The sequence below is a fragment of the Triticum aestivum genome, chromosome 7D (assembly GCF_018294505.1).
Source record: "Triticum aestivum cultivar Chinese Spring chromosome 7D, IWGSC CS RefSeq v2.1, whole genome shotgun sequence".
NCBI lineage: Eukaryota > Viridiplantae > Streptophyta > Magnoliopsida > Poales > Poaceae > Triticum > Triticum aestivum.
In genome coordinates this window covers 545,453,921-545,474,976 of record NC_057814.1, presented here as the reverse complement: position 1 = coordinate 545,474,976, position 21,056 = coordinate 545,453,921, and the positions used below count along the sequence as shown (strand labels likewise).

The 21,056-nt window shown below is 49.5% G+C and overlaps 1 protein-coding gene across 1 annotated transcript; it reads left to right on the top strand.

The window, feature by feature from the left end:
- Positions 1 to 11,008: 11,008 nt before the first annotated feature.
- On the top strand, positions 11,009 to 13,567 carry LOC123171263 (G-type lectin S-receptor-like serine/threonine-protein kinase At2g19130). Its single transcript, XM_044588842.1, has one exon. The coding sequence runs from the start codon at positions 11,156 to 11,158 to the stop codon at positions 13,565 to 13,567; it is 2,412 nt and encodes an 803-aa protein (XP_044444777.1). The 5' UTR covers positions 11,009 to 11,155.
- The last annotated feature ends 7,489 nt before the right edge of the window (positions 13,568 to 21,056 follow it).

Here is a 21,056-nt window from a genome sequence, read left to right as displayed (position 1 = left end):
CAGCCGACCGTTCTGCGCCTTCCATAACCTGCATACCCACAACACTAGCGACTGTCAATAGCTCAGAGCCATTCGAGAAGGACGCTTCGGTCGACGCCCCGAGCGCAACGACCGGGGCTACGGCCGAGGAGGAGGACGTGGTGGCGGACGCTGGGACGACCGTGGCCCGCGCCAGGAGTGGCGCGACAGGCCTCGTAAGGACCGCTGGCAGGATCAGCCTCGCGAGGGCGCCTGGAGGGACCAGCCTCGTGAGGATCGTCCTCAGGGCAACGCCGGTCTTCCCCCACTACCGCCACCGCCGAGAAGGAATGACGACCACCATCAAAACGAGGGGGCTGGGGGCTTCCAGGAGCCGCGTGCTATCGCCTGCATCTTGGGCGGAGCTCAGGCCCCAGCCTCGCAGCGTATCTTCAAACAGTTTGCTCGTGAAGTGAATGCAGTCCTCCCCAAGCTCGAGGCCACACGCCCGCTCGGGTGGTCCAAGTGCGCCATCACCTTCAGTTCGGCGGATCAGCTCAAGTGCGCAGCTACCGCTAGCGCCCTCCCGATGCTCTGCTCCCCAGTCATCAGCAACGTGCAAGTCACCAAGACCCTCATCGACGGCGGCGCAGGGCTCAACATCCTGTCCGTCGACACGTTCAACAACCTCCAAGTGCCATATGACCAGCTTCAGCCTACCAAGCCTTTCTCAGGAGTAACCGATGGCTCCACCACACCGATAGGGCAGGTCCGCCTCCCTGTCACCTTCGGAGGACGCAAGAACTACCGCACCGAGCTCATCGACTTCGACGTCGCGCACATCCACCTGCCGTACAAATGCCATCCTTGGATATCCAGCCCTGGCCAAGTTCATGGCGGTGACCCATCACGGCTACAATGTCCTCAAGATGCTGGGAAGCGGCGGAATCATCACGGTCCCATGCGAAGAAAGAGATGCGGTGTGCTCCCTTGAACGTGCCTTTCAAGCTGCAGCAATCGATGACCCCGACACCAAGGGCGAGTGCCTTCCTGAGGCCACCCCCAAGAAGAAGAAGCAGCTGCGCCGTGCCGGACCTCAGGAGGGTGGCAGCGCAGCTGGAACCTCGTCAGGATCAGTGCCCGCGCCAGGGGCGCCTCCCTCCATCGCATAGGAAGGCGCGCCCGGCGCCCTCCTCGGGCATGGCTCGGGGGCTCTCTTCTGGAGGGCCTCCGACCTTGCCAACATCACGAAGGAGGCGGTCGGGCACCACTTAGAGGCGTGCTTCGCAACACGTTTCCCTCAGGAGAACACAGGGCGAGGAGCGCCCACCGCTCAGGAGTTCCTCACCAGGACCACTCAGGAACTACAAGACGCGAAGGCCATGTGCGGCGGCCGCCACTCACCAGGCGCAGCTCCCCATCCAGGCGAGGATGCCGGGCTGCGCGTCTGCATCGACGTCCCAGGGCTCAACAGGGCCGCATCTCAGGAGCTCTTCTGGCCTTCGCGCGTGGGCCGCTGCGAGGGTCCAGCGCAAAGCTACGTTCGCATGCCTTTTGGCCTGCCGAGCATGTCGTCCGCCTATCAGCGCAACTTGCGGCGTGTCCTGGCAGCTCAAGAGGCCAGGCATCACGCCGTCCTGACGGAGATGGAGACAGTCCTCAGGGAACCACCTGGACCCCCAGAGCCTCCCAAGGCTCAGGGCCCCGGTGGCTCGTGAGGAGCAGTTCCTTCGCCGCGTACCCTCAGCTGCCCCAACTCTCCTTCGTCAACAGAACCAGGTGACATTTTCCAAGTTCATTTAGCTGGGAGCGCCCCTCGGGCTGCATCATTCCCAGGTCGCGTGGGTCCGTCCCCGTGGCATGTATCCCTTTTTATGTCTTTAGCTTACCTGGTTGGGGGCGCCCCTCGGGCTGCATCATCCCCAAGCCGCTCGGGCCTGGCCTGGTGGCATGTATCTTCCCTGCATTTACCTAAGCCAGTTTGCTTTCCATGCTTAATCTGCCTATGACTACTACTTCTCCGATCGTCACCTCCCACGGGGGCTACTCACGCCGTCACGGCGCTGGTGCATGGGTCCGTCCCTGCCACGTCGACAAACCTGAGCGGTCGAGCTCTGGCTCGCGGCACGCCCCGCGCACGTCACCTCACCAGGCCCTCAGCACCTTCGTCTCCTCGCGGAGCAGCTGGCGGCGGACTGGCAACCATAATGGCAAACTGTGTTTCTCCTTGTGCTGGCTCGCAGGAACCTCATGAGAATGACAGCAGGTGGCACCGCGAGATCCCTCTTCTCCCATGCAATCTGCTTGCGTGTTAAAAGGGGGGCTCCTGAGCATCGCGACTCAGGAGCTCCTACTGGCTCTCCAGCCCTCACCCCCTGGCCTTGACCACGGCACGCGACCTAGCATACCAGCGGCGGCTGAGCTCACTCGAGGGCTGGGACCTGAGGACGTAGAGCATAAAGGAGAGCGTGGAGAAGAGGGGGAGGCTCGCACGGGCCTGGCCTAGCTACGCATTAACGTGGCGCATCGCAAGGAATCGACCCCAAACCACCAAGATAAGTCTCGCGCTCAGATTGGCTAATCGTTGGAGCTCAAGGGTCACGCACGCTGCAGCCCTATTGCGGCAATGTCGCCTCCCTTTCTTACCTTACCACGGCTGCTTGAGTGCTAAAGGGGACCTCCTGAGCATCGCGCCTCAGGGGCTCTTACTGGACCTCGGGCCGCTCACCTCCTGGCCTTGACCACGGCACGCGACCTGGCATACCAGCAACGGCTGCAGCTTGCCTGGGGACCAGGACCTGTCAGCGTAGAGCAACAAGTCGTCGCGAGGTTGGAAAGGGGAGACCGAGCCTAAACAGAGCAGGCATTCACAAATTTTCGTAGCAAGGATAGTATCAACAAAAGACATTACAGGCCCTTTACACACCCCCGCGTGGTACTTCTTGATTCCTTGCAGGGAACATGAGACGAGAACCTAGGAGAATCCTATCTACACCCTCCCGCGGCCGACGCCATCATCAACAGTGGGCCGCGCGAGGCCGGCGCCAACCCCATCCAGATCAGCGGCGGCGGCTGGACGCCGTAGCCCTGTTCCAGGCGCGGCCAGAGCTCGGGGGCACGTAGCTGTCGCCGCTAGTCTCCGGAGTCTCGTAGAGCTCAGGAGAACGCTGGACACCCAAGAGTCGCTGCTGCTGCAGGTGCCACAGGCCGGGCGCGCGTCGTCCTGGTGCACCCTCCAAGGCAGCACTCCAGGCGGCGGCCCTCAGCATCGAAGACCTTGAAGAACAGCGTGGAAGCGTCGTCATAGTCAAAGTGGATCGCGAGGGTGCCCTCAGCACGGCAAACTCGCGCAACCTCACCCCAGCCGCGGGTCATGAAGATCTTGCCGGAGGAGACCACTTCAACCTCTGCTCCGGTCGCCGGGGTGTCGCAGTCAGCATGCTGCAACCAGAGCTCGAGGGGTCCCCTCGGCGGCATCACGTCGGAAAAGAACCGCGGGAATCGGATCCATGTGCTTGGGGGCATCGCCGCCCACAGCACGAGCTCGCGGGAGGAGTCCGCGGCATGGGTTCCAGGAGCGACGGCGCGTATAGCCATCGCACGGCGGCCGCAGTCGCGCCGCGGGCGGCGCCGCTCGTCGCTCCTTCCTCCTGAGCCCCCGGCCTGGGCGTACAGGGGTAGCGGATACCCAGGAGGAGGCCACTCGCACCAAGGCCTCGTCATCACCTGCATCGCCGCTGCGTCGCAGCGGTGAACCGACCTCTTCTTCGGCGGAAGCGGCCCCGGCTCATCGCGGGGGGCCTTTCCTTTCTCCTCGGCGGAGAACCTTCGGATCGGTGCCATTGTTGCTAGCTGAGGAGCAAGGAGGAAGAAGCAAGCGGACTGGGAAGAGATGGGCGCGGAGGGCTCTGCCCCCCTCCCCATCTATAGCAGGAGAAGGCCAACCAGCGCCCCCCATGATCACAGGTAATGATGGTTTTCCCTTGCATGCCGCGGGGACTTGTCAAGTCGGGCAGTTGCCGAGGCAGCGTGGGGAAGCGGAGACGCCCACGTCCAATCAACAGCCACGCGTCAACCAAGGACGCGGGCTTTTGGGGCCCGCGGCGATCCGTACTTGACCCTTGGCTTCGCCTTGAAGCCAAGCCCGAGCGCGCCTTGGGCCCGGGGGACTCTGTCGGCGTTCTGGGAACGGGGGTCCCCAAAATTGCCCGCCTGAGGCCCACGGCGTGGCTGTGCTAGCAGTCCCGTACGACCCATATTCATCAACAAGGCATTCGAGACCCTCGCGAGGGGTCTGGCGTACCGCAAAACGGAGGAAACGGACCTCCTACGGTCGAAACGGGGGTCCTATTGATCTGGAGGGGTGTGGCGTACCGCAAAACAGAGAAAACAGACTTGTGTTGGAGCGCTACGGTCGAAACGGGGGTCCTGTTCATCGGGAGGGGTGTGGCGTACCACAAAACGGGACTCCACGGGATACTGTTCTTCTCCACCGTCGACCCCCTCCAGCCTCCACGGGCTACTGTTCATCCACCGTCGACCTCCTCCAGCCTCCACCTGCGACTGTTCATCCACAGGCTCCTATTCATCCAGCCTCCACCGCGCGCTACTCCACCGGCTACTGTTCAACCAGCCCTCTCCACGGCCTCCTGTTCAACCACCCCTCCACGGGTTACTGTTCATCCAGCCCTCCATCGTCTACTGTTCATCCTGCCCTCCACGGGGTGGTCCTGTTCATCCTGCCCTCCACGGGGTCCTGTTCATCCAACCCCAACCGGCTTGATTGATCAAGGTCCTGTTCATCCAGAGGCAACACCACGGGATCCTGTTCATCCACCCCCACCGGGAACTGTTCATCCAAACCCCCCAGCAATGCTCACTGTTCATCCAGAGGCAGCATCGATCGGCTTCAGTTAGCAGCAGTAGCGAAGGAATCGCTCGATCGGGTTCAGTTAACAGCCATCGATCGATCGCTCAGGTTCAGTAACGCGTAGCCTGCAGTGCAATCGCTCGGGTTCAGTTACAGCCCAACGCCTCGCACCCACGCGTGTGCATGTACAAGAGAAACGCGCATCGCTCGGCCCTGACCACCCACCGTAACCGGGAACACCCCGATATTTTCCTCGCCCTCACTTCTACCACGGTTTTTTCCGTCATGGACGGCCCAAAGAATGTCATGCAGCTGTGTCTCCGGCCCGCCCAGGACGAAAAGACCATTTTGTGTCATGATTTTTTTTCATAGAAGTAGGATCCCACCACATCTATGATGATACCGGGTTTTGTCACAATTATCGTCATAGAAGTGTCATAAGTATGACAGAAAAGATTTTTGTTCGGCCCAAAATGTCACGGATGTGTCTTTTTTTGTAGTGTGTGTACCAGTAGCTATGTGTTTGATCTCTCTCTCTCTCGTGTTCTTGAGGTGATACGATCTTGATGTATCGCGAGCTTTGCTATTATAGTTGGATCTTATGATGTTTCTCCCCCTCTACTCTCTTGTAATGGATTGAGTTTTCCCTTTGAAATCATCTTATCGGATTGAGTCTTTAAGGATTTGAGAACACTTGATGTATGTCTTGCCGTGCTTATCTATGGTGACAATGGGATATCACATGATCCACTTGATGTATGTTTTGGTGATCAACTTGCGGGTTCCGCCCATGAACCTATGCATAGGGGTTGGCACATGTTTTCGTCTTGACTCTCCGGTAGAAACTTTGGGGCACTCTTTGAAGTACTTTGTGTTGGTTGAATAGATGAATCTGAGATTGTGTGATGCATATCGTATAATCATACCCACGGATACTTGAGGTGACATTGGAGTATCTAGGTGACATTAGGGTTTTGGTTGATTTGTGTCTTAAGGTGTTATTCTAGTACGAACTCTATGATAGATTGAACGGAAAGAATAGCTTCGTGTTATTTTACTACGGACTCTTCAATAGATCGATCAGAAAGGATAACTTTGAGGTGGTTTCGTACCCTACAATAATCTCTTCGTTTGTTCTCCGCTATTAGTGACTTTGGAGTGACTCTTTGTTGCATGTTGAGGGATATTTATATGATCCAATTATGTTATTATTGTTGAGAGAACTTGCACTAGTGAAAGTATGAACCTTAGGCCTTGTTTCAACGCATTGCAATACCGTTTGTGCTCACTTTTATTACTTGTTACCTTGCTGTTTTTATATTTTTAGATTACAAAAACCTATATCTACCATCCATATTGCACTTGTATCACCATCTCTTCGCCGAACTAGTGCACCTATACAATTTACCATTGTATTGGGTGTGTTGGGGACACAAGAGACTCTTTCTTATTCGGTTGCAGGGTTGTTTGAGAGAGACCATCTTCATCCTACGCCTCCCACGGATTGATAAACCTTAGGTCATCCACTTGAGGGAAATTTGCTACTGTCCTACAAACCTCTGCACTTGGAGGCCCAACAATGTCTACAGGAAGAAGGTTGTGTAGTAGACATCAGCATATAACATCTACGCATAAACCTGGCTCTGATACCACTGTTGGGGAACGTAATTTCAAAAAAAAAAACCTACGCACACGCAAGATCAAGGTGATGCATAGCAACAAGAGGGGAGAGTATTGTCCACGTACCCTCGTAGACCGTAAGCGGAAGCGTTATGACAACACGGTTGATGTAGTCGTACGTCTTCACGATCGACCGATCCTAGCACCGAAGGTACGACACCTCCGCGATCTGCACACGTTCGGCTCGGTGACGTCCCACGAACTCACGATCCAGTAGAGTGTCGGGGAAGAGCTTCGTCAGCACGACGACGTGATGACGGTAATGATGAAGCTACCGGCGCAGGGCTTCGCCTAAGCACTACGACGATATGACCGAGGTGGATTATGGTGGAGGGGGGCATCACACATGGCTAAAAGATCAATGATCAACTTGTGTGTCTATGGGGTGCCCCTGTCGGCGTTCTGGGAACGGGGGTCCCTAGACTTGCCTGCCTGCGGCCCACAGCGTGGCTGTGCTAGCAGGCCCGTACGGCCCATCTTCATCAACAAGGCATTCGAGACCCTCGCGAGGGGCCAAGCCTCGCGAGGGGGACGACACAAGACCTCCTCAGGAGCGGCCTCACCAGGTTGGCTCGCGAGGAGCGGAGAGATCAAGGCAGGGCAAACCTCGCGAGGTTCTCGTGACGTGAGCCGTGACGATCGAGACCAGGCGGGCGCCAGCGCGCGCAGTGTCCTTGTTTCCTTTTTGGTGCTAAGGAAGCAAGCGCAGTCGCGGAGTACCGAGGCATCAAGGAAAGGTTTCCATATCAGTGCAACAAGACCAAGACCAGCAGGACGGCAAGACGGAGGTCACCATGGAGCCCAAGGCAGCGTCACCACTAGAGCCTTTTGCAGGCGAAGACCGCTTTTGTCAGGATAAGCTGTACTAGCTGTCCCCTTTCAAATTGGCCGTTGTTGGCTCCCTTCCCGCTCAATATTTGGGGAGAGGACCAGGGCCTATATAAGTAGAACTAGCCACCACCGTAGAGGGGACACCTGACCTAGATCCGAACTGATAGGAGGCATCTGATCCAGTGGCATCTTGCCTGATCCTTAGCCACACACCAAGCACAAGAACACCTCAACCTCAGGAGGCTGTTCTTCCCCTTGTACTGTTCATCATCAGCCCAAGAGGCAATCCACCACCACCACACTGGAGTAGGGTATTACACCACAAAGGTGGCCCGAACCAGTATGAATCTTGTGTCTTTTGTGTTGTGAGTTCGTCGAGTTCGTCCGCGAGATCTTAGCTGGTTAGGGCGTGGATCGGTAGGAGGGAAAGAACTTCGCGCGCACCCCAGAGTTCGGACCTTAAGGGTTTTGCCGGAACCCATGATCCGACAGCCCCCTCCCCCGTATATAAAGGAGTGGAGGAGGGGGAGGGGGCCGGCCTCCTAGGCGCGCCCCAAGGGGAGTCCTACTCCCACCGGGAGTAGGATCCCCCCCTTCCCTAGTTGGATTAGGAGAGAAGGAAGGGGAAGGAAGGAGGAAGGAAAGGGGGGGGCGACCCCCCTCCCAATTCGGATTGGGCTTGGGGGGGGCTCCTTTGCTCCCTTCTCCTCTCTCCCACTATGGCCCAATAAGGCACATATACCTCCCGGGGGGTTTCGGTAACCTCCCGGTACACCGGTAAATGCCCGATCTCACCCGGAACCATTCCGATGTCCAAATATAGTCGTCCAATATATCGATCTTTATGTCTCGACCATTTCGAGACTCCTCGTCATGTCCGTGATCATATCCGGGACTCCGAACTACCTTTGGTACATCAAAACACATAAACTCATAATACGATCATCACGGAACGTTAAGCGTGCGGACCCTACGGGTTCGAGAACTATGTAGACATGACCGAGACACGTCTCCAGTCAATAACCAATAGCGGAACCTGGATGCTCATATTGGCTCCTACATATTCTACGAAGATCTTTATCGGTCAAACCGCATAACAACATACGTTCTTCCCTTTGTCATCGGTATGTTACTTGCCCGAGATTCCATCATCGGTATCTCAATACCTAGTTCAATCTCGTTACCGGCAAGTCTCTTTACTCGTTCTGTAATGCATCATCCCGCAACTAACTCATTAGTGACATTGCTTGCAAGGCTTATAGTGATGGGCATTACCGGGAGGGCCCAGAGATACCTCTCCGACAATCGAAGTGACAAATCCTAATCTTGATCTATGCCAACTCAACAAGTACCATCAGAGACACCTGTAGAGCACCTTTATAATCACCCTGTTATGTTGTGACGTTTGGTAGCACACAAAGTGTTCCTCCGGTATTCGGAAGTTGCATAATCTCATAGTCATAGGAACATGTATAAGTCATGAAGAAAGCAATAACAATATACTAAACGATCAAGTGCTAAGCTAACGGAATGGGTCAAGTCAATCACATCATTCTCTAATGATGTGAGCCCGTTAATCAAATGACAACTCATGTCTATGGCTAGAAAACTTAACCATCTTTAAATCAACGAGCTAGTCAAGTAGAGGCATACTAGTGACACTCTGTTTGTCTATGTATTCACACATGTACTAAGTTTCCGGTTAATACAATTCTAGCATGAATAATAAACGTTTATCATGGTATAAGGAAATATAAATAACAACTTTATTATTGTCTCTAGGGCATATTTCCTTCAGTAGCATCCGCCGGTAGCATATCCACCGGTGGCTTCACCTGCGGACAACAGGCACCGCCCGACAACTCCGAGAGAGGCTCATGTGTCACCCGCTGAGCCGCATCGGACCCGGTCTGTTGATGGAAGGGACGTCCCATACCGCCACCAGCCTCAGAAGGCCGTCACCATCTCGAGATCCGGACTCCGAGTCGCCCACACGACCCCGGAGTCCGCCGACGTTGATGAAGAGGGGCCACCACCCCGATTCCGGATGCTACAGGGAGCACCCACCATCGCGCCAGCCGCTGTCGTCGCCCATACAACGCCAACCGCATCAAGCGTCAGCGACACTGGAGGAAGCTCCGACCGCCACGCGCATCCTGCGACGAGCCCGGACACGGGATCCCAAGATCCCCCACCACCGGCGCCGCCACAAGGACCCACTACCTGGCCCTTCATCCCCGGCGGAGGGGACGCCGCCACCACCATGGTCGAATCTGGGCCAGCCGTCGCCATCGCCACCGCCAAGACCGGATCCGGGCTAGACGCCGTCGCCGCCACCGGCCACACCCAGCCCCATCTCCATCTTCTAGCCAAGCCCAGCCGACCGGCACGCCACGCCCAACCGATCCACCCGCGCTGCCAAGCGCTGCCGCCAAGATCCGCCGCGCCATGGATTCGCAAGACGTCGTCGCTGAAGCCGTTGTCCCGCACCGCCCGGCATCATGCGAGCAGAAGGGGATCCCCGCCACCACTTACGCCGACCGAATCGGCGGCGGCGAGGGAGGGAGCTAGAGGCGGCGGACTAGGAGCGGCGGCTAAGGTTCACCCCCTCAGTCGCTCGCGGGAGCGACGCGAGGGGGTTACTCAATGATGCGTCCTGGTTATCCCTGCCCCGAGGAGCTGGCAGGGAATCTATGCGGGAGCTCCATCTAATCCATCGCGCCTGACGAGCTTGAGGAAGATCGAAGTCCGAAAGATTAACTTGAAGAAGTTCCCATTCGTCCGAGCACCACCCTTCGAGGCGTAAAACCCTAGCATGTCAACTAGTCGGAGTCAAGGCACAAATATTTCCTTCCCCGCCACCAGCCACCGGAGCGGCAAACGGAGGAGAGGTGAGTCCACGGGCTTGCTGGCGGAGATTGAGAGGAGGAAGGCTTTACCCTAGTCGCCTTGTGAGAGGGGAAGGAAAGTCTCTTCTTAATGTTCGTGCCAACTTAAATCATATACAAAGGTTGTTTGATTGCTAAAAGAGAAAATACACAAATCTTCCTCAGAAGTTAATAACTTAAGTAAACGTAAAATACTGTGAATCAATCCTTACAAACAAAATTCCATATATTGCAATCCTACAAACCAAATTCAAAGAGGTGATGTAGGAGAAAAAAAGTCCCGAGGATTATAAAAATCCTTTGGAACTTCGAGACCCTGAGAAAGTGATAACAGGTACAAGATTGTTTGGTACATATAGCTATACTAAAATACGTGATGGCCTGCTGTCCCCTCTTGCTTACAAAACAAAGTATCAAAAGAGGTTAGCACGTATAACCTGTTAGAGCAAAGTGTTACGCTGAGGGGAACCTAACACTTTTTTGTATAACCAAACGGCAGTTTTCTCATCTGAGTCCATCTCGCAGCAATAACACGTTGCCTTGCAAAAGAGAATGTGGTGAGAAGCTGATGTGATGTGAGAAATTATACCAGCCAGCTTGAAAACAAATAGCAACTTAATAGCAACAGTTGTTATGGCAAATACCTTTGACGTGAGCCGGTAACCAGATGCGTAAAGCTCATGTCCACACCTTCTCGCTCACTCCTCTCCTCTCCACCATGCAAACTCAGACCGGCTCAGCCCTTCTGTGGGTGCTACGTGGTTGACGATCACCACCGGAATAAATGTCCATTCAACTAGCTTGGCTGTTTCGTTTGACTGTTGAAAGTTGAAACCGCGACTATTTACTGCATGACCAGACCATTGAGCAATTATCCTGTATTTGAGGCCTCTGCGCCCGCAAGCTCGCCCCTCCTCTTCAGTTCATCATGCATCTCCTCTTAGATATCGCATTGCTCCTCTTCCTGTACATGTCAGCATGTTCTGCCGCGACAACGGAGACCATCTTGGCCGGCCAAGCACTCACCGTCAACGACAAGCTCGTCTCCAGGAACGGCAGGTACGCGCTGGGCTTCTTCGAAACAAGCAGCAAATCCTCCGGAAACACTAACAATTGGTACCTCGGCATATGGTTCAATACGATCCCCAAATTTACTTCTGCATGGGTTGCAAATAGGGATAAGCCAATCAAGAATATCACCTCATTGGAGCTCACAATATACCAGGATGGCAACCTTGTCATCTTGAACCGGTCCACCAAGTCCATAATCTGGAGTACACAAGCAAACATCAAAAGAAATAGTACCACTGCTATGCTGTTGAGTAGTGGAAATCTCGTCCTAACAGACTCTTCAAACACAACAGAAATTTTGTGGCAGAGCTTTGATCACCCCACGGATACATTTTTCCCAGACGCGAAGCTTGGATGGGACAAGCTCACCGGTCTCAACCGCCATATTGTTTCTTGGAAGAACTCAATCGACCCAGCTACTGGTGGGTATCGTTACGAGTTAGACCATAGTGGTGTTAACCAGTTATTCGTTGGACCACTGAGCAGCTCTGCACCATATTGGTACAGTGGTCCATGGAACGGCAAATACTTTGACTTGGTTCCAGAGATGGCACGAGACATTATTTGGAGATCGAAATTTGTCGACATGGGCCATGAGAAGTACTACACATATAGCTTAGTGCAAGCCAAGAGGATTACTCGCCATGTTATTGACGTCTCGGGCCAAGTAAGGGTGTTCGTTTGGTCTGAGCGCTCACAGGACTGGCAGAAGGTCTTCGCCCAGCCAAGAAGTCCATGTGATGTCTATTCAGTTTGTGGACCTTACACAATTTGCAATGATAATGTGGCTCTAAACTGCAACTGTATGAAGGGCTTCACCATCACATCCCCCAAGGATTGGGAATTAGAAGATCGAACTGGTGGGTGCTCGAGAAAGACTTTGTTAGACTGCATTAGCAACAAAAGCACAACACATACCACAGACAACTTCTACCCTGTGCCATGTGTCGGGTTGCCCCGGAATGCTGCAAAAGTAGAAGTTGCTAAAAGTTTGAATGAGTGTGCACAATTTTGCCTGAATAACTGCTCTTGCACCGCGTATTCCTTCAGCAATGGTGGATGTTCTATCTGGCACAATGAACTGCTCAACATACGACAACTACAATGTGATGGCAGCACCAATTCAAATGGAGAAACTCTTTACCTTCGCCTTTCTGCTAAAGATATTCAAAGTTTGGAAAACAACAGAAAAAGGATTGTCATTGGAGTTGCAACTGGTATAGGCATTTGTGCTCTAGGCTTATTCGCACTCATCCTCCTAGTAATGATTTGGAGAAACAACAGGAAAAGCTCTGGCCGCATACTGAATGATGCTCTAGGTTGTAATGGAATCATTGCATTTAGATACACCGATTTACACCGTGCAACGAAAATTTTCACAGAGAAGTTGGGGAGAGGCAGCTTTGGTTCTGTATTTAAGGGGCTTATAAATGATTCAGTTTCCATAGCAGTGAAGAGGCTTGATGGTGCTTATCAAGGAGAGAAGCAATTCAGAGCCGAAGTGAGCTCGATTGGAGCTGTTCAGCACATCAATTTAGTTAAGCTTGTTGGTTTCTGTTGTGAGGGTTCTAGGAGATTGCTTGTTTATGAATACATGCCGAACCTCTCTCTTGATGTCCATCTATTTCAAAACAATTCCACTATGTTGAATTGGACTGCTCGTTATCAGATAGCCCTGGGAGTTGCCAGAGGGTTAGCCTACTTGCATGAGAGCTGTCGAGACTGCATCATACACTGTGATATTAAGCCAGAAAACATACTGCTTGATGCTTCATTCCTCCCAAAAATTGCAGACTTTGGGATGGCAAAGCTTCTAGGAAGGGATCATAGCCGAGTCTTGACTACAGTCAGAGGAACCGCAGGGTACCTTGCACCTGAATGGATTACTGGTGTTCCTATTACACCAAAAGTTGATGTTTATAGCTACGGGATGGTGTTGCTGGAAATAATATCTGGAAGGAGGAACTCGTGCGGACCATGTACCAGCGATGGCAACCTTGATATTTATTTCCCCGTGCATGCCACACATAAGCTTCTTGAAGGAGACGTCGAGAGTTTGGTAGATCAGAAGTTAGATGGTAATGTCAATCTGGATGAGGCTGAGCTGGTTTGCAAGGTTGCATGTTGGTGCATCCAAGATGAGGAGGTCGGTCGACCAACAATGGGAGAGGTGATCCAGATTCTTGAGGGTCTAGTTGATATCAGAATGCCCCCAATACCAAGACTACTTCAAGCTATTGGTGGAAGCTCGCATTCGACGCGCGTGTAACCTATTTCTCAAGGGAAACTAGCTCAACTGAATGCCTAAATGATACTCCCTCCGTAAAGAAATATAAGAGCGTTTAGATCACTAAAGTAGTGATCTAAACACACTTATATTTCATTACAGAGGGAGTATGATACATATGTTTATATTTAAACAGGAGTTGTATTTACTATGGAAATGTGACGCTTATGGCTGGAGATAAATTTGTGTTACTTGGAAAGGTGTGATGCGTTACAATGTTAGGCATGAAAATTAGTTATGTAACTAATGACTCTGCTATGCTCTGTATATGCTTCAAAAAATTGTTTGTCTCCCGGTGTCGATGTATCTTTTGATAAGAGTTGACAGGTTCCATGAGAAACAAACCAAAATGACTCTGGCCTATGACCTATGAGATCATGACTTTGATAGTGCGACAGCCGACGAGGCAAGCGGCTGGTGGCTTGGGGGTGTAAGAAATGGAACCGCAGCGCATGCATGTGTGACGATGTGGGTTGCCTTGACACTCATACCAAGTAATGGTGGTGTGCTGGTGTCGTTGCAAGGCGAAGCCAAAGGCGGCAGCAATCCTTGCTCGGTAGTAGCAAAACGGGGCGCACCCGAACGGCAATGTGGTTCACAGGGGAGCACATAAAGTCAAGGCGATGATACTGGAGGGAAGACGCTGTACACAGACTCACCGGAGCACGGGAGATGCGGTTGCAGGCAGTTTTTCACGGCAGTGAGGAAGACGGCGACGATCTCGAACTCCATCTCGGGTGCCTGGAAAATTAAATGAGGGGAAAATTAGATACGAGCCCAATGGCGCGCTGTGACGCGAACGGAGATGGGGGAGGGTTTCCATCGGTCAGGGAAAATCGGGGACGAGCGACGCAGCGGCGTGTCGGGGGAGTCGAATCGGGCCTCGCCTCCGGGGCATCCGGGAGCGGATGGAAGTTGGGAAAGTGAGCGAGGGGAGCGAGGCGAACTCGCCGGGGGTTGCTCGGCCTCTGCTTTTGTGAAGGGGGGCGGTCACGGGCGAGGCGAGTGGGCAGGTGCTCGGCTGCGGGCACTCGGCGGGAGCGCGCGTGCAGGCAACGAGATGTCGAGATCACGCGGGCAGGTGAGAGGAAGGCTTGGGTGGCGCCGCTAGGTCAAGCAGGCGGCGGGGGCACCGGAGCGCGCGGGAAGCTAAGGTCGATGCGACGCGAGCGGGAGTCGGACCGGTACGGGTTTGAGCGACGGAAGGCGGAGGAGAGCGCGGTTTCTCTTCGCGCGGCGACGCAGGCGAGAGCGGCGCGGCAGCGCCGGCAGGGATGCAGGCCCGGAGAGGCGGAGCCAGAGGTTAGGGAAAGGTCTGATCAGAGGGACCCGGTGGCAGCGGTGTGTAGATAAAATGATTTGTTTTATTATCTTCATTTCAAAAAACTTGTCTTAAATACGAATGTCTGAATAAAACTAAAAAGAAGCTTTTTGCGAAGGGAGTACATTGCTATTTTGACTTTTGACCATACATCATTTTCAAATTTTATTGTTGTTTCCAAAATAATTTAGTCTACATTTGCATGCAAAATGACTTCCTGCCTCGACATATTTTGCAAATTGAATAAGATTTTGACCAACGCTAGGCGTCAACCAGTTGATAATTTTCCCAAACAGAGTCACAAGGGGTCCACACGCCACGGTGGCGCGCCCTACCCCCCCCCCCCCTCCCCCTCCGGGCTCATCCTCTGCCTTTTGGCCACCTCATGAGTCTTCTGGTCTTCCTCTAAAGCTTCCAGAGTCTCTTATTATCTAGAAAAGTTTGTTAAAAGTTTTGTTGTGTTTGGACTTACTTAGGTAAGGATTTTCTAGAAAATTAAAAACATGAAAAAAAAAAGAACTGTCACTAGGCACTGAGTTAATAGGTTACTTCATAAAAACAATATAAAATAACATATAAAAACATGCAAAAAAAGGAACTGTCACTGGTCACTGAGTTAATAGGTTACTTCATAAAAACAATATAAAATAACATATAAAAGCATGCAAAAATGATAATATGATAGCATGAAACAATAAAAAATTATAAATACTTTGAAGACATATCACATACTCAATCGAGAATTAATGTATCAGGTACTTGAGAGAAGTAGCAAAGTTCCTTCAAGAAGGGAATTTAGCAATTATGCACCTCGTGACAAACTTGCCGGTAACTCAGAGTTCAGGAGCTTGAGCTCCTTAGTGATGCATTGTATCTCATGATCCTAGTCCAATATAGAACGGCTATCAACCATCATGTCATCATGGAACTCCTTCATAGTATACAGCTCGCTTTCGACATTTGTTGCATTGAACTTAGTTTCGAGCGCATCCCACAAGTTCTTGGCAACCCGCATATGCAGATATGCTTCAGCAAACTTGTCTTCGATCACACTCATAGTGGCTCCCACAAAGAGAGTTGTGGCCTCCCTAGACACCTTCTCCTATTGAGGAGCAATCCTTCCATCGGGAGTGTCACAAACGACTTAGAACACGTTCATCGTTGTGAGCCACAAGGTAGTCCTGGTCTACCAACACTTAAAATGTGTACTTGTAAACGGGCCCGTTTCAATGTATCAAGAAAGCCTCGATTCAAAAAATACCTACAAAAAATAAGGTTTTGGATTGCTGGGTATTTTTCTATTGATTCAATCCATAAATAAATCATGAATATGGCATAATAGTACGAAGCTCATACCGAAATCTAAAAATGTGAGAACATACCAAAACATCTATGAAAACAATAAGTAGAAATAGCACATGAATAACTAAATAGGGGATGAATAAATCATACCCTATAGTAGGCCATGCTAAAGCTACGGCAACGGCAATGGCAGCGACTGCGGCTTCCTCTGTAGCCTTCTACCTAGCGGCTTCATCAACCATGGCGTCAGTGTGGAGGAGGGAATCAAAGCAGAGGACAGAGAAGAGGTCGAGCAATGAGCAGTCGCGTAGAGACACTCTCCAAAAACCTTACCGCCCTCCTCCCAGTGCAGGATCGCAAAGGGCGGGGTTCTGGAGGCCTGCTCTCCCGAACGGCCATGCACGCAGTCGGCGGGATGGGGATGCTTAAAGCAACAACAGTGAGTGGAACGGTAGTGGCTGCTACGATTGTGCGCGAGGAGGCAGAGAGAGTTTGTTAGATAGGATGACCAGTGCCTCCAATATATAGGTCGTCGGGTAGGGACTCATGGATCTGGGTTCAGGCCCACAACTGAGTCAACAACGTCCCACAATCCAACATTTTCGGATTAGTGACTCGTCCACTAGCGACTCATAATTAATCTCAAATTAATTATCCGTTCGTGACAAGCAAACATTTAGCGCACGCATGACATAGTCTGAGCTCGGCTCGTTCACGAAACGTGTGTGAGGCGTGGCGGCGGCGGTGGCGGAGGAGGAGCGTCCATGAACACTCCTCTTCTCATGCTCTAATAGCATATAGAAGAGAATCCATTATAAATAAATCTTAACTCAACCTCACTAGCACTATGGTATACTAAAACTTGGCACCATGTAATGAATTATTGTTTATATGGGCCCAAGGCCAATCTATAATTCAACATGATCATTACCAAGGCTGCATCTGCTCCCTGCATATCGGCATGGTGTTTCCTCTCTGACGTTTCATATGCCCGTCTATATACACTTTGCAAACAAACGTATACAGTCCTCAGGGCCGTCCTAACTCCCCTTTTGTTATCTGGTTTTTGAAAACGCAAAAAGTGCGCCCCGTGGAGTGAATCGAACCAGGGACCTCCACATCGAGTTACGCTACACTAACCACAAAGCCACTTAGCCCAATGTGATAAGTTACATATCTTTCCTTTTTCCCTTTCATCTTTCCCCTTTTTCATTCTCAGTTTTTCCTTTTTTTCCTTCTTCCTCATTCGATGAAAAAAAATTAAATTCATGTACTTTTTTCAAATTGATGAACTTTTATCATTTTGAGGAACTCTTTTGAAATCGATAGACTTTTTTCAAAATCGATGAACTTTTTCCTTCAAATCGATGAACTTTTTTTTAGATTTGATGAAAAAAATCAAATTCGATGAAATTCTATTCAGAATTGATAAACTTTTTTCAAAATCTATGATTTTTTTAAAATTGATGAACTTTATTCCAAATTGGATGATTTTTTTCAAAACCAATGAACTTTTTTCCAAAAATCTATGTACTTTTTTAAAATTCCATGAACTTTACTCCAAATTTTAAACTTTTATTCCATACTAGTGAACTTTTTACTGCAAATCTATGAACTTTTTTTCAAATCCAAGTTTTTTTGGCACAAAGTGAAAGAGCCAGTGTTTTTTTTTTTGAGAAATGCTAACAAGCCAGTTGGTTGAAAAAAGGGATTAACGCTACAGGCGAGCTGCAAACAAATAAAACGATACAGGCGAGCGATGCTACAGAGTACAGACGCAACGTGTCAGCGATGCTACATCGAACTGTGCAGCAAACTAAGCGGTAAGCTAGGAGGATTTTAGCGTGTTTGTTGAGCTGGCCCAACTGACTGGCTACCTGAAGAGCGGATTACGAGCACCCTCTATACCTCGCTTATAGCGAGACAACCTTCCGACTCGCTGAAGCGCAATGCAGACACGTGAGCGTATGGATCCACCCAGTGCACGGGAGGCCACTGCCTCGCTTTTGTTTTGTTTTCTCACATTTGTGTTTACTTTTCTCTTTCATTTTTTAAATCAGTTTATACATGCAAGTATTTTAAATAAATATATTACGAAAAACACTTTGCATAATTTTTCTTAAAATGTTAACTAAGCATTTGAAAATGTTAAATGTACATAGAGAAAATGTTTCTCATGTATATGAAAAATGTATACAAAAAATATATAATGTGTGTGGAAGAAAATGATCATGTATTTATAAAATGTTAATCTAAGCATTTGGAAATTTTTAAACAAGTATTTGAAAAACAAAGTTAATTAAACATTTGAAAAATGTTAATTGTGTATAGAAAAATGTTGACCATGTATTAAAAAATGTTATACTTCTATTTTTAAAATATTAATCAAGCATTTGAAAATTTTAAATGTGTAGAAAATTCGGAAAAATGTTAACTAAGCATTTGAAAATTGTTAAATGTACATAGAGAAATGTTTCTCATGTATACAAAAAATATCTAATGTGTGAAAAAGTTGATCATGTATTTATAAAATGTGAATCCAAGCATTTGAAACAAAAAGTTGAAAAAAATATTAATCAAGCATTTAAAAAATGTTAAATGTGTATAGAAAAATGCTGATCATGTATTTTAAAAATGTTGGTCAAGCATTTTAAAAATGTTAAATGTGTACATGAAAAATGTTGACCTTGTATTCAAGAAATGATTTTTTATTCGAAAAATGTTAATCAAGCATTTGAAAAAAAAATGGTAAGTTTGTGTAGAAAAAATGATGACCACGCGTTGAAAAAATGTTAATCTAGTAGCATTTGACAAGTGTTAATCAAGCATTTGAGAAAAAGGTTAAATGTGTATAGCAAAAAAAGTTAACCATGTATTAAATAAATGTGAAACTTGTATTTGAAACATGTTAATGAAACATTTGAAAAAAAATGTAAAATATGTATAGAATAACTATTGACCATGTTTAAAAAAAATGTTAATCTGATATTTGAAAAATGTTATTCAAGCATTTGAAAAATGTTCAATGTATATAGAGAAAATGTTGACCATGTATTCATTAATGTAAATCTTATATTTAAAAAAAATGAAATGTGTATTAGATATATACCAAAGATGTTCATAGAAAAACAATAAAAACCCGAGAGAAAACAAAAGAAAACCAATGAAAAACAAGAAAAAAATAAATGAAGAGTAAAGGAAAGAAAAGAAAAAAGATGGTGAAAACGAGAAGAAACAAAGAAGCCAAAATAAAAATAAATAGAAACAATAAAAATAGAGAAAGAAACTAAGTAGAACCGAGGAAAAAAACTAGAAAAAACAAAAACCAGTGATAAACCGACTCTTTTTTGTTTAACATGGTCGCAGCCTGCTAAGTTGACACGGACCGGGTGTTGGCCGAGTAGCTAGCAGCGCTATGCTGCAATCTGGAGGTGGTTGGTCTCCACTACTGCAACACAGGTCTTGTTGTAGAATTTTTTTTGCAACCGAGGTTTTGTTGTAATTTTTTTTTGCAACTGAAGTCTTGTTGCAGAAAAATTAACAAGAAATTTTTTGTTGCAAAACGTATATCTGTCGTAGAGCATTGTAACACCGCACATGTTTCAGAAGCAAGCATAGCTCCCGTTGTAGAACCGAGTTCAATAAAGGATCGTATGCGGGACCTCACTTGGACACGTGTCACGCAGGTGAGGTGACGGCCGCGGCCGCTGTGATCTGCCAGGTGATGGTAAGTGTTTCCCTTAATATATTGTCTAATGTTTCGGGGCCATAAAACCTTGAGGACGTCCAGCTTCAGCCGGTCTCTATCCTGCGCGGCAAACGTCCCAGCGGCCATGAGACACGCCACGTCGCCGTAATGGGTGGCTTACCATCTGACAACGAGTTTTGGGCCCTAACTTGTGTTCGCCGATCAGTAACAACGCCACTGCGCGCGAGCTTAACCATAAGCAGTCGGAGGCGGACTGTGGACATGTCCTGTAGATGATCGGCGCCGTCGCTGTCCCCCGGCAGCCGATGCGACGACGCGATTTAGATCCGCGCCTATAAGTTATGGCCGCGGAAGCTGCGTGGTACTTACAGCAGCTAAACGGAACTAATTAGCCAGACATGGGGAAGACGCCGGAGAAGGAGAATCCAGAGGAGAAGAAGAAGCTGGAGAAGCTGCGGAGCGCGGCGCAGCGGCAGAAGGCGAAGCTGTACATCATCGCCGCCTGCATCGCCCTGCTCGTCTGCGGCTGCCGCAGCGACAGCAAGCAACCAAAGCGTACGTGTGTGCATTATAGTATACTCGTACTTATCCAGCCTGACAGTGTATAATGAAGAGCCATGCATACGTACGCACTACGCACGTACAGCACACGAACATCACATCAGAACTCCACGAGCATCACTGTCATAATAGCTTTAATTTCCAGCCTGAAAGTACATTTTTCTTCAGTCCAGAGATTTAATTATTTGGTGACAACAGTTCATGAGCTTCAATCAGTTAGGGCCTTAGGGGTCTAGTGATCTGCTGTATCTTAGTATCCAGCAAGGCCAGTTGCTCAGTTCATCCCGCATTTCGGTTTTGTTACCGACATTTCAGTTGTAAACTCGTCCGACTCCTGCGATTATGAAATGTGCTCGAAAGCTGCTATCATGCATCTGCATAGCGGTTACGGACTGATCGATTCAGTTTAATCATGGAGCTACAGCCTTTACTTATTACTACATTACATGATTGCAGGTCAGAAACGGGATGGGAAGAAGTAGCGGGCAGAAAACCGCAAATCGGCAAAAAAAAATAAAAATACCACCATCATAGTATATCTACTGAACTTGATTGGTATGCAACAGTTTGAAGTTTGA